Source organism: Ceratotherium simum, chromosome 1, assembly GCF_057802395.1.
Source record: "Ceratotherium simum simum isolate JZ-2026a chromosome 1, ASM5780239v1, whole genome shotgun sequence".
NCBI lineage: Eukaryota > Metazoa > Chordata > Mammalia > Perissodactyla > Rhinocerotidae > Ceratotherium > Ceratotherium simum.
In genome coordinates, this window is record NC_141900.1 from 21,677,623 (window position 1) to 21,691,471 (window position 13,849).

At 39.6% G+C, this 13,849-nt stretch overlaps 1 protein-coding gene across 3 annotated transcripts in view; it reads left to right on the forward strand.

Moving 5' to 3' along the window:
• The window catches only part of RELN (reelin), a 490,103-nt gene that overhangs the window by 390,691 nt on the left and 85,563 nt on the right, over positions 1 to 13,849 (forward strand). For all 3 annotated transcript variants that reach the window (XM_087441541.1, XM_004439311.3, XM_087441605.1), the window contains exons 28-31: positions 780 to 1,012; positions 8,362 to 8,519; positions 9,732 to 9,939; positions 11,123 to 11,199. In XM_087441541.1, the coding sequence (XP_087297667.1) occupies positions 780 to 1,012; positions 8,362 to 8,519; positions 9,732 to 9,939; positions 11,123 to 11,199 (676 nt within the window). The remainder of the gene's footprint in view (positions 1 to 779; positions 1,013 to 8,361; positions 8,520 to 9,731; positions 9,940 to 11,122; positions 11,200 to 13,849) is intronic.

The window sequence follows — 13,849 nt, forward strand, 5'->3', positions numbered from 1 at the left end:
TGTAATAACAAAATAATAAGCTAAATAGAAAGTAGGAGGAAAATTCTAGAAATGTGATAACTTCAACTATACCACCAAAATATATACTTCCTTATAAAGATTAGAAAAGAAAACAGAAAAATAAAAACAGTTGTGCGAGGGCATTGGGATTTAGGTTGCATTCTTTTACAATTCTTTTTAACGTTGTTAATTCTATGATGACAATCCTCTACACAAGTGCACAGAACAGTAGCAGTTTTATTTCTGGATTATATTGCTTATTTGATGCTGTGATAGAAACTTAGCTCTTTCATCTAAGTTGACAATGATTTCTTACTGAGCTTTTACAAGAAAACAAAATAAAGATGCTTGTTCCACTGAAAGCAGAGAGGACAGCCCTCTCTTCAGGTAACCTTGTATTCTGAAGAGGTTAGCTCTTCATCTTCTGCTTCGCTTTGTTTATACTGTCTGGAAAATGAGAAGAAAGTGGTTTCCTGGCTTCTTATCTTTTGTCCAAGGCTCCAGCATCACATCTGTGCTTCTCTCTTCCTTCCTATAATCCCAAGAAATCCACAAAATGGGCAACTGGTCCAGCTTTCTATTAAAAAGCACCTGTTACTTGCCTAAACAAAGATTTGCAGAACCTGTGGAAGGGTCCTGGTTGGAACTGAGCTGAGTGTCCTATCACTATAAATTTAATGCAGACTCAGTAGAAAGGGCCCTGGCTGCTGTAGCACTTAATTTGTTAAATAATGACTTGGAACCAAAACCTTGTATAACTCTGTCCTTCCTTTTAACAGCTAAACATTGGGTGTGCCAATCACTTCAGCAGTGCTGCCCCAGTTCTTCTTCAGTACTCTCATGATGCTGGTATGTCCTGGTTTCTGGTAAAAGAAGGCTGTTACCCAGCTTCTGCAGGCAAAGGATGTGAAGGAAACTCCAGAGAACTGAGTGAGCCCACTGTGTATCACACGGGGGACTTTGAAGAATGGACGAGAATCACCATTGTTATTCCAAGATCTCTTGCATCCAGGTAAAGTGACCATTCTTAGTATGTGCCATAGCTGCCATTTCTTGGGAGCATATATTTATCTCAATATCTTTATCTCATATATCTCAGTAACCTAAAAGAATTCATAAACTCTAGCTTTATTCAAATAATGACTCATGAGGAAGTGACTCACACATACACTTGTGAAACAAATTTGCTCACTTATTCATTCATTTAACAATTATTTATGGAGCACCTACCTGTGCCAAGTTCCATCCTGGGTACTGGGATTACAGCACTGAACAAAAGATGTTAAAGGCTAAGAGAGTTATAAGGCATTATTATACAGACTTTCACTACTTAGAGATTTTTGATACTTTAATGCCTCCTTGTATAGACATTTTGAGATAATTTGCAATATAAAAGATCTTTTTAAATGACTATTAAATGTAAAAACAATAGAGAGAAAGATTTAAAAATTGACAGAAGAATGAGATAAATGGATCAAGAACTTGAAGTGAATTAGTTTCATTAATAGGGCAATAAATTTAACTTTTAGCTTCCTGGCAGCTAGGACAAAGGGGGAAAATATAGGGTCATTCAGTTCTCATTGTTGGGTAAAAAGAAAGAAAACATATACATTCTGACTTAAAAAAAAAAAAAAAGGTTCTCTTTTTTCCACGCTCAGTATTCTAGAATAAATTTCTAGCATGTATATCTATCCTTATGCCGGGTAGGGTTAGTAACACCGAAATTGGTATTCTTACTTTATCGTTTTTCAAAAGATAAACATTCTTCAAGTGGATACTTCTTAATTGTATCCTAGAACATAACATTAAATTGTGACTCTGTACCAGCATTTCTGTGCAGATCTGAGATGATATAAGTCTATTTGCAGTGCTTTCTGGTGATGTAACTTAATATGTGGTTAGGATACTCATTAGTGCCATTCAGCAATATTTCCAGCTGACTTCCTTCCTGGAATATGGTAGGATTATACTTTCCCCACATCCTTTAAAGTTTGGCATGGCCTAATGAAATGTGAATGGAAATTAAACATGTGACTTTAAGAGCCCATGTGCATTTTGCCACATTCTCTGCTTCATGAAAGCATCCTTTGAGATGAAGCTTACATCAGTCTGGGTCCCTGAGTGTCTACAATAAGAAGACTTCCTTGCCAACCTACAGTGGACATGTAGCATAAGCAAGAAATAAACTTCTGTTGGGATAAGCCACTGAGATTGGGGATTGTTTGTTAGCTCAGCATAACATATCTCATCCTGACTAATTCAGTGGTAAAAGCTTAGCAATCTTATAGGAGTGGCTTATTCGTAAAGTTCTTAGAGACCATTCTGTCTGTGACATCTTTCACCTAATTGATCACCAAACTTACTCTGCATCATCTAGCTGGATCAGCTGGTTGTGTTCTCTGCCCTCTTCATTACTGAAATGTGCATCCCACAAAAAATTACACCACAGACTTTGGTAGACAAACTTCCCAGATAGGGAAGAAACCTGTTTGGTCAAGATCTACAAGTTTCTGTGCTAATCTACTAAACTTTGAAACATAATCTTTAAATACCAACTGTTGCAAGAAAGAATTTGTCAATCAGTGGATCCAAGTCAATTTATAAGTTAATTTTTTGTCTTTACATACCAGTGTGTTCTTGTAGTGTATCGAAGAGATACTCAAATGACTTGATGTATAAGTGGAAGAGTTGATGAGTTGACCTTCTTTAGTGAAATTTAATAATTTAACTTGCATTCTGCTTTAGTTGGGTTACAAGTTCAGCTCCTGTAACAAAGAAATAAATACAAATGCTTAACAAGGCTTAAACAAGATAGAAGTCCATTCTTTCTTGTATAACAAATCAAAGATAAGCAGTTCAGAGCTGACAGGGTGGCTCTGCCAGTCTGAACATACAATTTCCGTCTTAGAATCCAATGCAGCTATTCCAGATCTTGTCATCTCTTAACTGGTGGAAGGAAAAAAGATCTGGGATGCATAGATGCATTACTTTCTTTTAATCATTTTTACTACTTGTTCATATTCCTCAGTACAGCCTAGGATAATATTTGTACAGTTATCTATTGCTATGCAACATGCTGCTCCAAAACTTAATGGCTTAAAACAACGATTTATTATTTCTCATAGTTTTGTGGGATTGACTGGATGGTTCTTCTGCTGGTCTCTCCTGGGCTCCATTATGCATTCACTTGGTGGGTTGGTTCGTGTCTGGGATCAGCAGGACCTTTCTTTCTATGTAGTCTTCACCTCAATATTCGTACCAGTATCCACAGTCAGGTGTTTCCAGAGTTTCAAGAGAAAAAAGGTATAAGCTGCAAGACCTTATCTTATTTGCCACATCCTATTGGTCAAAGCAAGTTACAAGGCCAATCTAGATTCAGAGGGTGGGAAAACAGACTCCCCTTTTTAATAGGATGTACAGAAAAGTCACATTACAGAGAAACATGTACACAAGGAGGTGTGATTCATTGGGGAGCATTATTGTAATAGTCTACCATAATTAGTCCTAGGCCCAGTGATTCACATCTCTTCCACAGGTAAATGCATTCAATGTCTTCCCAAGACCCCCAAAGTCTCATCCCGTCAGAGCATCAGGCACGAAGTTGCTGATCTCATGATCTACATCAGGTCAGGGTGTGGATATAGCTCTCTGGATATGGCTCTTCTTGATCCATATACCTATGAACTAAAAAAACAAGTTATCCAACCCACCCATACCCAGCATACAATGGTGAGACAATGACAGGATAACCACAGTAGACACTCCCACTCAAAAATAATGGAAAGAATGGAAAGCACATAGCAGCCACTGGCCCGTAGGAATTCTGAAAGCCAGCAAGATACTTGTTACTAGGGTTTCCTCCTCCTATGAGCAATGTCTGGGAGAAGAAAATTTCCTTGATTAAGACAGTTCTGCTCCCTTGGAGTGGGTCCCTAATCTGTTGTTCTTCTCAGCTGTTGGTTCCACTCTCTAGGCTTCATTCTCTGAGACACCTTACCTTTTCTGTAAGAACATATCTGTGTTTGCAACTAAATAGCCTTCTCATCCTGCTTCCTGCCCATCTCAAGCATGTAACAGTGTAGCTCTTGTGCTCCTCAACTCCACCACTTCCTCTACCCATGCTTTTCTGAAACTGGCCCAACTACAGCTCTTCCAAATAGGTAAGTGAAGCATGGCAGGAAGTTGGGGAACATCAGGCGGTACATCTTTGCTGCAATGACTAGAAAACCAGGATGCTGGAAGACATCACTATGAAAGTAGTCAGTAGAATCAGAAGCCAAGGAACACAGATCTGGTTTGATTCCCCAAAGCCAGATAATATTGAGTTGAATCTGAAACTGCAGTTTGTTTGATGTTGGGTGGAATAACCCAATTGGTAAAGCCACACATGAGAAATAAGAGAAAGTTGTCCTTAGCATCACAAAGTGAGCCAATATTTTGAGGCTCCTAATTTATCAATATTTTCTTGGACCTCAGCTTTTGGAAGAAAAAATATTCTCCATTAGAATCCAGCCTCCTGGTTCGTTTGAATACCATCCAGCCTGCTGGTTGATGGCATTTGTGACAGAGAACTCTCTACTAAAGAGTAGTAAATATGTTTCTACTTTAACCCAAGTGACTGAGCTGTTGTTGTTCCTTCTGCAATATGTTAAACTCAGATATCTCCAAATGCAGTGTTGGAAAGCTGAGAATTCCAAGTGTGAAATTTGTTAAAATTTGGAGCTGTTTTGCCACCAGGCAACATGCTTATAATAGTTACTAGAACATTGCTCTTTCACAAATAATTCTAAGCTGATTTTCTCAAAGGAGTAGTTTGTGCTCATGTTAATTCTCTTGGTTCTTGCCTACAGAGGAGAGACATTGGTGGTGGTAAATAAATGCTGGTACATCCTTCCTAACTCTCAGCAGCATCTCCAACCGTACAGTACACCACTCAGCCTGCTCTATGTTCCCTATGCAGAATACAAAAAGTTGATGTCTCTGGGAAGGGCTAGAAACACAGTTGCTTAGTATTCTGCAGAATGTCTCCTCCACTACTCCCCATCACCTATGCCCCTCTGCACAGGACAGGCGGGTGCACAGGAACCTCTGTGGTTTGAGACACAGATGCAACACGTCTCTGAAGTGTGGTGGTGGAAGGGGGAGGTATAGAAACTGTTCTGTTGGTCATTCAGATATCCTTTGAACAAAAGTGACAATTGGAAAGAGGACAAAGAGATGGAGTCTTCTACTTCTTCCTTATCTCAGATATACAGGACAAAGGGGAAGTTCTGTTGAATGATTTGAATGATGTGACTAGTCAAACCACAGTATGGTTTATTTCTAGTGAAATTCCATAAAATTAAACTCTCTTTTCCTCAGTCATCGCTTCCTCTAACACCTTCCCAGACCTTCCTGACTATCAGGTCTTTGGACCTCTGTTACATGCTGTCCTAGCTCTATCTCCTTCTCAATGGTGGTAGTGATCAGAGTTGTGCATTTCCATTTCTCTGTGCAGGGGTTTGATTAAGTGGGTCTCCTCACTCGACTGTGGGCTACGTGAAGGCAGGAACCATGTGGGATTTCTGCTCCCCATCGTATGCCCAGCCCTGCACTGTGCCTGGCATGTTGTAGGCGCTTGGTAGATGCTGGTTGAATGAAGGGATGTTGAATGAGGAGGAAGGACCAGCAATAGGTGATTAGCTACACTGAAGACACCTCCCTTTTTAAAATATGTTTTCCAAAATAAGTTCAGTGCTGTTCAGCAAGAAATCATTGTTGTGCATTTTGCCATGTCTCCCTGAAAAGGCATGAATAACACATGCACACGTGTACACACACACATTAATGAAATTCATAATTTCAAAGCTATACCTCCTCTATTTTAAAAAAGATAAACTATGTGGAATCTAGACATGCTTATTAGCTTAACTTTGGCCTACTTATTCCCTCCCTTCTTCTGATGGTCTCTTTGTGGTTACATTTTGTAGTAAATTCCTTGCTAATTCTTCCTCTTAATCCAGAGACCCTGAGGTTGCTAAATTAACTTGGGCTCAATTGCAAGATTGTGCTACTGAGAGAACAGACTAGCAGTAGGCATCAGGAACCAGGCACAACTTGGAGAAATGGAAATGAAGCCAAGCTTGCTCACATCGTGATCAGTGAAAACTTTGTTGCTTTGGTTTGCACCTTCCAACTAAAAACCAACCAGCAAAGATTAAAAGAAGGAAAAGAGGTACCATATCTTGCCCTTGCACTCTGAAATATAGGCTTGCAGCCAGGACTCTCAGTATGATTCACCAGGTCCTGGACTCACCCTTTTAACCAAATGGTTAGTCATTTTGTTTTGTTTTGTTTTTTATTTATTTAAATATGAATTCCTTAATACTGAGCTTCTGAGGTCTTTTACCTTCTCAAATATGTAACAGCACACTCTGCTTCTTGGGTCTATGGCAGCCTTAGGATCTACAAACAGAGGCTCCTCTTCTCTCTGGCCAGACCAGATCTTGATTCTTTTATTATTATAATGAAAATTACAGGACCCCAAGAATCAGAGATGAGTCAGAGGGCTTCACTTGCCCTTCATTCACTATCAGATTACCAAAGCTTCTAGAATTCTACCTAAAGGTAGGATTCTTCAACCTTCTGAATGCTTCTGGGCCTCAGTCTGAGCCTGCCTCTTCCATCAAGTGAGCAGTTAATAGAGAGATGTCCTCATCTTGTGCAGGTGAGAGAGCTTGAGAGGGGAAAAGAAGTTTTTCTTACCTCTTTTCTTCACTTTCCATGGGGCAGACATTGTGGATCTATGTTTCTCTGGCTCTATTATAGAAATATAAAAAGAAGAGGCAAGTATGACGTCTAATCTAGAGGACTTGTATCAGGGAATTGGTGTGTTTTCCTCTTCTATCGTAGATTTGCAGCCTGTCTTTTGGAAGGGACACCAGAGGCTTTACAGTGTTCCTTAAGAGAAATTGGCAAAAGCTGCTATTCATCAATTCCATTTACTTCCTTGGAGAAGAAAAATATCTTCACTGGCTAAATAACGTTACAACCCCAATGGGAGGAATTTTCCCAAGGTCCACCATACTACAACTGTATTTCGTTTTTGCTTTTGTTTTATTTTTCTAATCTTCTTTAATTCAGTTGTCTTTTGCCTTAAAAAATGAGACCAACATATTTTGAATTAGCTCCAAATGAAATAAAAGATGTGTTCACCTACCTCTTAGCACATTGAAATAGGGACTTGCATTAATAGGTGATTAATGTCTGAAGACTTTTAAACTTAGTAAGCAACATTGTTGGTTACATTTTGCAAAGAGTACATAACTGAAAATAATGAAGAAGAAAAAGCAAGAGTTAAGGTTCAGTGTTGCCAAAATACCAAAGCTATTTGAGGAGCCAGAAAGAAATGCGTTCTGATACTGCCGTATTATTTTGACAATAATAGAGGGGAGAAAGAGCCATCTTTGTCTACGGTTATCTTTGACAATCTTCATTAATCTTTAAGATTCTTTATTCTTGTAATGAAGAAACTGGATTCACTCAGAAGTCTATAAATATTGGCAGCAAAATTAATTGGAATCTAGATAGCCTAATCCATCGTCCCTCTCTGATGCCAGTAGAACTAAGAAGGAAGAGGTATTTTCCTGGTATGAAATTATAGATGCATGTGGGTTTCCATATATTTGAAAAGGAAAGAGATGCGTTGAAAGGATTGGAAAGATTGGCAGAAACTGAGACAAGTTTTAGTTTGGCAGCATCAAAACTGTTGTTGTGGGGAAGGAGGACTGGGCAGCAGCCCAGCCCACTGGTGTTCCAGGGTTTTGAAGCACTGGGACCAGGTCCCTCTTTTGTTCTTTGGCAGTTACCAGTGTTCACTGGCAGCCCAGCTGGTTGCTAAGAGTTCATGGAATGAGCATCTTAGAGATTTGAAGATGAGAACTGAAGAGGAAGGCAAGGAAGGCAACAGGTGGAAATAGAGCTGTCAGTACAAACTTAACTCTTCTCTACCAGAATCATGCCAGTGGCAAGTAGCCAGAGTCCCCTTATATGTCCTAGCAAAGATCATTTTATTTGATGGTTTCAAAAATTCCTAAATAGGCTCTTAAACTATTCAAGTAAAAACCAATAATGTTTCTGACCATCAAAAGTCTTCTGTACCTGATTCCCTCCTGAAATTGAAACATTTATGCTGAAGAAGAAATCAAGACATTTTGAGAAAGATCTGAGAGAGATGCTTCCTGAAGGTTAAGTGTCCAGTCAAGTGGACATGACTTTCAAGTAAATATTAAATCTCTCTTGAATTTTTCTGAACAGTTCTATATTTCAGTGCTTTGGTATGAAATATTGGTACAAGGAACACGTGTTGTTTTTTCCCAACAGTAAGACCAGATTCCGATGGATCCAGGAGAGCAGCTCACAGAAAAACGTGCCTCCCTTTGGTTTGGATGGCGTGTACATATCTGAGCCTTGTCCCAGTTATTGCAGCGGCCATGGGGACTGCGTTTCAGGGGTGTGTTTCTGTGACCTGGGGTACACCGGTAAGGCTGCAGACATGTATCTGATGGTTTGTTTGTAAAACATTTATCTCTAGTTACTATATTTCATGTTACTTCTTCCAAGAAAATAGATTCTGAGTTTATTCTTCTTTAAGTCCTAGTTATAGGAATTTGCAACCCAGGCACATGAGGTGCTAAGATATTTTGTAGTTTTGAGCTGCCTAAGGAAGAAAACATGATAACACAAATTTCACTCCCTAAAGGAGATTTATTTATTAGTGATAGTAATAATAATTAACATTGCTTGAGTCCCTACTTCATGTCAGGCACTATAGTAAGTGCTGTTTATTTCATCTCATTTAATTCTAAGAATAACCCTCTGCCATAGTACTGTTATTGTCCCTATTTACATTTGAGGAAACTGAGGCACAGAAAGGTTTAGTAACTCTCCCAAGGTCACACAGCTAGGAGCAAGGCTTCAAACCCCAGCAGACATTCTCTAAAACTAAAACCCACTTGGCTGCAGGGGCTACCTGTGCTTTTTACATTGCTTTTTATAAGAAATGTAATTTTATACATTTAAAGTAGAAGCCAACTCATGAAATGATAAATCCAAGACTGCCAAAAGGGAACTTTCAAGAGAAGTATTTTTTGGACACAGTTGCCCTTGGGTGTTGCTACAGCAAAAATAAAAAGGGAGCTGAGATTAAAGAGTAAAATTGAAGAAAATATTATAAGCTTCAAAATCTTTTTTTAGAATTTCTGCTGGAGGCGACTTTAGAAGGATCGTTCCCAGCTTTTCAGCGCTCTGCCCCTCGTCTGGCACATGACGGAGGACGAACATGTTCCTGCAGGCCTCCTATAGAGGGGGCTGTCACTTGTGGTTTCAGAGTGTTTTTTTAAAATCTGGGATTAGCTCCTTATTGATCCTGTAACAGAAGGACAACAAATGAGCAAATTTTATTGTGGACAAAATCTGTTTCTCAGTTTGCACAAATCCTCTGAGTAGCAAGAACCACGGAAATGTGTAGTTCCCAATGTCTCTCTAATAAAAAATTATAGAAGCAGAAGAGTGTTTTTGATGATGGTAGTGATGGCTGTATGTCAGGCAGACAATTGCAAAATACAAATTTTGATGTGGTTTCTTTCCCCTAACGCCTGTGCAAATGCTTCCTTTGCCACGCATTGCATGTATCTTCTGATGTTTAAGGATTTCAACAAAGCCTCTCTCCTATGTATTTCTTTTCTCGGAAGCCGCACAAGGAACCTGTGTGTCTAACGTCCCTAATCACAGTGAGATGTTCGATAGGTTTGAGGGGAAGCTCAGCCCTCTGTGGTACAAGATAACGGGAGGCCAGGTGGGAACGGGCTGTGGAACGCTTAATGACGGCAGATCTCTCTACTTCAATGGCCCTGGGAAAAGGGAAGCGAGGACCGTCCCTCTGGACACCAGGAATATCAGGTAAGTAGATAATTGTACACTTATCCATGAACATAGTATTTACCATGCCATGTGGTCTAACCTGAAACACTCTGCTCTGTTATTGAGGGTTTACATCATAATGTTTCTCTGTATAGATTCTGATATGTAAAAATGAAGCATAACTTTATCTCTAGAATAAACTAGGTAGTTTCTGCAAAATAGATACCATCATTACTTAATCAGTATATGGTCATCATTAAGGCCTGTACATCTAATCCATGTCAGCTTGGTTTTCTAGAGTTCTCTGTTACTATGAAAAGTATTTGGTATTATTTTTAATATATGCCAGGTGAAACAAAGATTTTTCCAACTTTAAATTCTGTGTCCGAAAATGTTGCAGCCCCCATTTGTCTGAGTTTATTTGTAGGCACTTATTGAAAACTGCTCCAGAAATTTAAAATACCTACACTGACACCTACTGGTAAAATTTAAAAACTGCTTGGTTTTAGGGTCAAATGAAATAGTAGCACACCTAAAATAAAACTCTGTGCTTTTTTTCTACCAGTTAAATTAGTTGAGAATTGGAAGAAAGGAAACTGGAGAAATGTTTGAAACTTTTAGAACTTATCCTCACTAAAACCTGGGGTTCCATGTGGTGGTTTTTTTTCCCTTTGACCTCTTCCTTCTGCGTCCTTCTTACAGAGGTGTGCTGGCATGTAGGCACCCTCTGTGATTTACCATGGACTGCAGCATAATTTACATCACTCTGAGTGAGTGTCAGTGTGAAATTCAACCATCTTAGTCTAAATCAGTAATATAGGCAATTATCTGGCCCTAAACAAATATAACATTCAACTTCTTAATGTTAGTTTTTTCCTCATCCTCCAAGGATAGTATTATCTCGATTTAAGGAATTCCCAAATCAGTGATTTCATTAAATTACATCAGACTTTCCATGAATGAAATGGGGTTAAACTGTATCCTTTTGTTTAGATCCTTATTACAGAATAAATTAATGTCATATTAATTAACTTTTTAAAAATGGTTACAGAATTAACTTACTATATAGTTTATGTAGTTTTGGCTTGTCATATGCCCTTTGTGTTTAAAAATAATACTTAAGAATTACAAGAGGTTTTTTTTAATGTGTCACAATGCAAAAAGTTAAATGTCTTCTGAACTCACCTATTTGTAAGTAAACTGAAGTTTCTTTTTTCCCCAGACTTGTTCAGTTTTATATACAAATTGGAAGCAAAACTTCTGGCATTACCTGCATCAAACCAAGAGCTAGAAATGAAGGTACGCTGCTATATTTCCATAGAAATTACAGTTACTATTGGCAAATTAGTTCTTTTTCCTCCCAAAGTTTGGCCAGGATTTTGCAAACTGATACACTTACCTGGCTCACTCCTCTTCGCTTCTCCGTCATTGAGTGAATGGCTGCATAGAGCCGTGATCTCTAAGATTCCACACCCAGATCCTTCAGCCTGAAAAACGTCATGTCTGCTTTGGGTCAACGTATATTTGCTTTAGGAAACCCTGTTCCTTTATAACTTCCCACAAGGAGAAAAAAGATAGCAGAGACTTTCACATTCAGCGCAGAGGCTAGAAACCTGTTTGCATAGGGCATTACTGAATGCAGATCAAACTTTACTTCCTGCCCATAAACCTTCCAGGGGTACTAGAATCCTTGGGTACCAGTTATGGTCATAATAGACATTAACTTATACTGAGCATCTATTATATGCAAGGCACTGTTCCAAGTGTTTTATCTGTGTTAACTCTTTTAATCTCCCTCAACCCCTTTGCCATAGGTACTCCCCCCTTATCTGCAGGGGATACGTTCCAAGACCCCTGGTGGATGCCTGAAATCACAGATAGTACCAAACCCTATGTATACAGTTTTTCCTATACATACCTACCTTTGATAAGGTTTACTTTATAAATTAGGCAGGGTGAGAGATTAACAACATAACTAATAATAAAATAGAACAATTATGACAATATACTATAATAAAAGTTATGTGAATGTGGTCTCTCTCAAAATATCTTATTGCACAGTACTCACCCTTCTTCTTCATTTAATATTTTTGGACCGCTATTGACTGTGGGTAACCAAAACCATGGAAAGCAAAACCGCAGATGTGGGGGGACTACTGTATTTTTAGTCCTGTTTTGCAGATGTAGAAACTGAGGCACAGGGAGGTCAAGTAACTTACCCCAGATCATGCAGTTATTCAGTGGGTGAGGAGGGATTCAAACCACTCATGCTGCCCCAGAGCCTACCCTTAACTGCCATGCTATGGTGCCTCTCTCCTTGCCCAGAACCCTACTCTCTCTAAGCATCCACACCGACTTTTGTCTCAATGATTCCATTCTTAAAGAAATGCAAAAGCCTTGAACCATACATAGGTGGCCTTCAGGAGCTGTACAGATATGATGGGATTCCTTAAGGGACCCTGAATGTGAGTTGGTTCCTAGCACAAAATCCACGGGCTTCTCAGATGGGTCCTCCTCCAAACCTTGATCTCATGAATGCCATATGAAGAGTTTTGCAGCTTCTAAGTTTGTTATTATCAGAGGCCTGATTGTGTAAAACATATTGGCTTAAACAGTACCTGTCAGTCAATAGAGCTACTGATAGCTCTGTGCATCAATTCTAGATGTCCTTGGCCATATCATCACTAACTGAAAGCTTTCTTGACTTTTTCTGAGTATCTCAGTAGTTTTAGTCTGGTAATTATCCAGCTCATCTATTTACTGAAGCCATAGTCTGAAAACTTTTATAGACCATTTTGTGTTCCCTAATCTCTTTGACAGATATTTGTTCAAGAATCTGCTCTAAGCCAGACACTGTTCCAGGTGCTACAGATACAGTGTCACCAAAAGACTGCTGCATCAGTAATGATGAGCTAGGTTTTGCTGCAATAACAAACAACCTTCTAAATCTCGGTGGGTTAAAACAAAAAAGATTTCTCCTTTATGCTACATCTTCATCGTGGGTCATTCCAGCACCCAGGATAATGAGGCAGCTGCTGGGTAGATTCTGGGTGCTGCCAGCCAGGTGGCAGAGGAAAAGAGAGTGTGGTGAAGGGGATAAGAAGTGCAAATTGCCATGTGCAGAAGGGGCAGAACCAGTGTGGCACTAATGACCAGAGCGGGCAAAACCCCTACCCTTGAGGGAACTTACATTCTCGTGAGATCAGTTAGAAAATAAACAGTAAAGAAAAGAAATAAGCAAGAAGGTGTTAGATTGACAGGCTAGACAGAAATAAATAAGCTGATGAGATAGAAAGTCAACTTATGCTGGGGGAGATGTTGTTTTAGGTAGAATGGTCTGGGAGGGAGCTCCCTGTGGAAATGACATTTAAATTTAAATCTAAAGGATAAGAAGGAGCCAGCACATGGAGAGCTCAGGGAAAGTTTTCCAGGCACAAGAAACAGCAAAAGCCCTGAGGCAGGAAAGAACTGTGGTGTTGAAGGAGCAGAAAGAAGGCCCGTGTGGCTTGGGCTCCTGAAGGTTGGGGCGTGGTGTGCATGAGGGGCAGGCGGGAGCTGGGTCATGCAGGGCCTTGCTGGCCATGGTAAGGACATGGGGTATGAGCCATGTGTCCTGGAACCCAATTGAAGTCTGTTAGATCAGGCAGCGAAGTAATCTGATTTAAGTTTTTACAAGATCATCCTACAGAAACAATATGTGGTTCAAAATAAATGAATATTTCTAGAGTACCTACTCTGCCCATGCAGAGACAAGAGCTTTGAGGGGTGCTAAAGAAGACAGGGTCCTGTCCTTAGGATGTTGTTTTCTGATTGCAGAGGTAGATCATTTTAATGTTTTCTTTAACTCTTGAAATAAAATTACTATTTTAAGGGGCCGGCCCGGTGGCATAGTGGTTGGGTTCGCGCACTCCACTTCAGCGGCCCAGGGTTCATGGGTTCAGATCCCGGG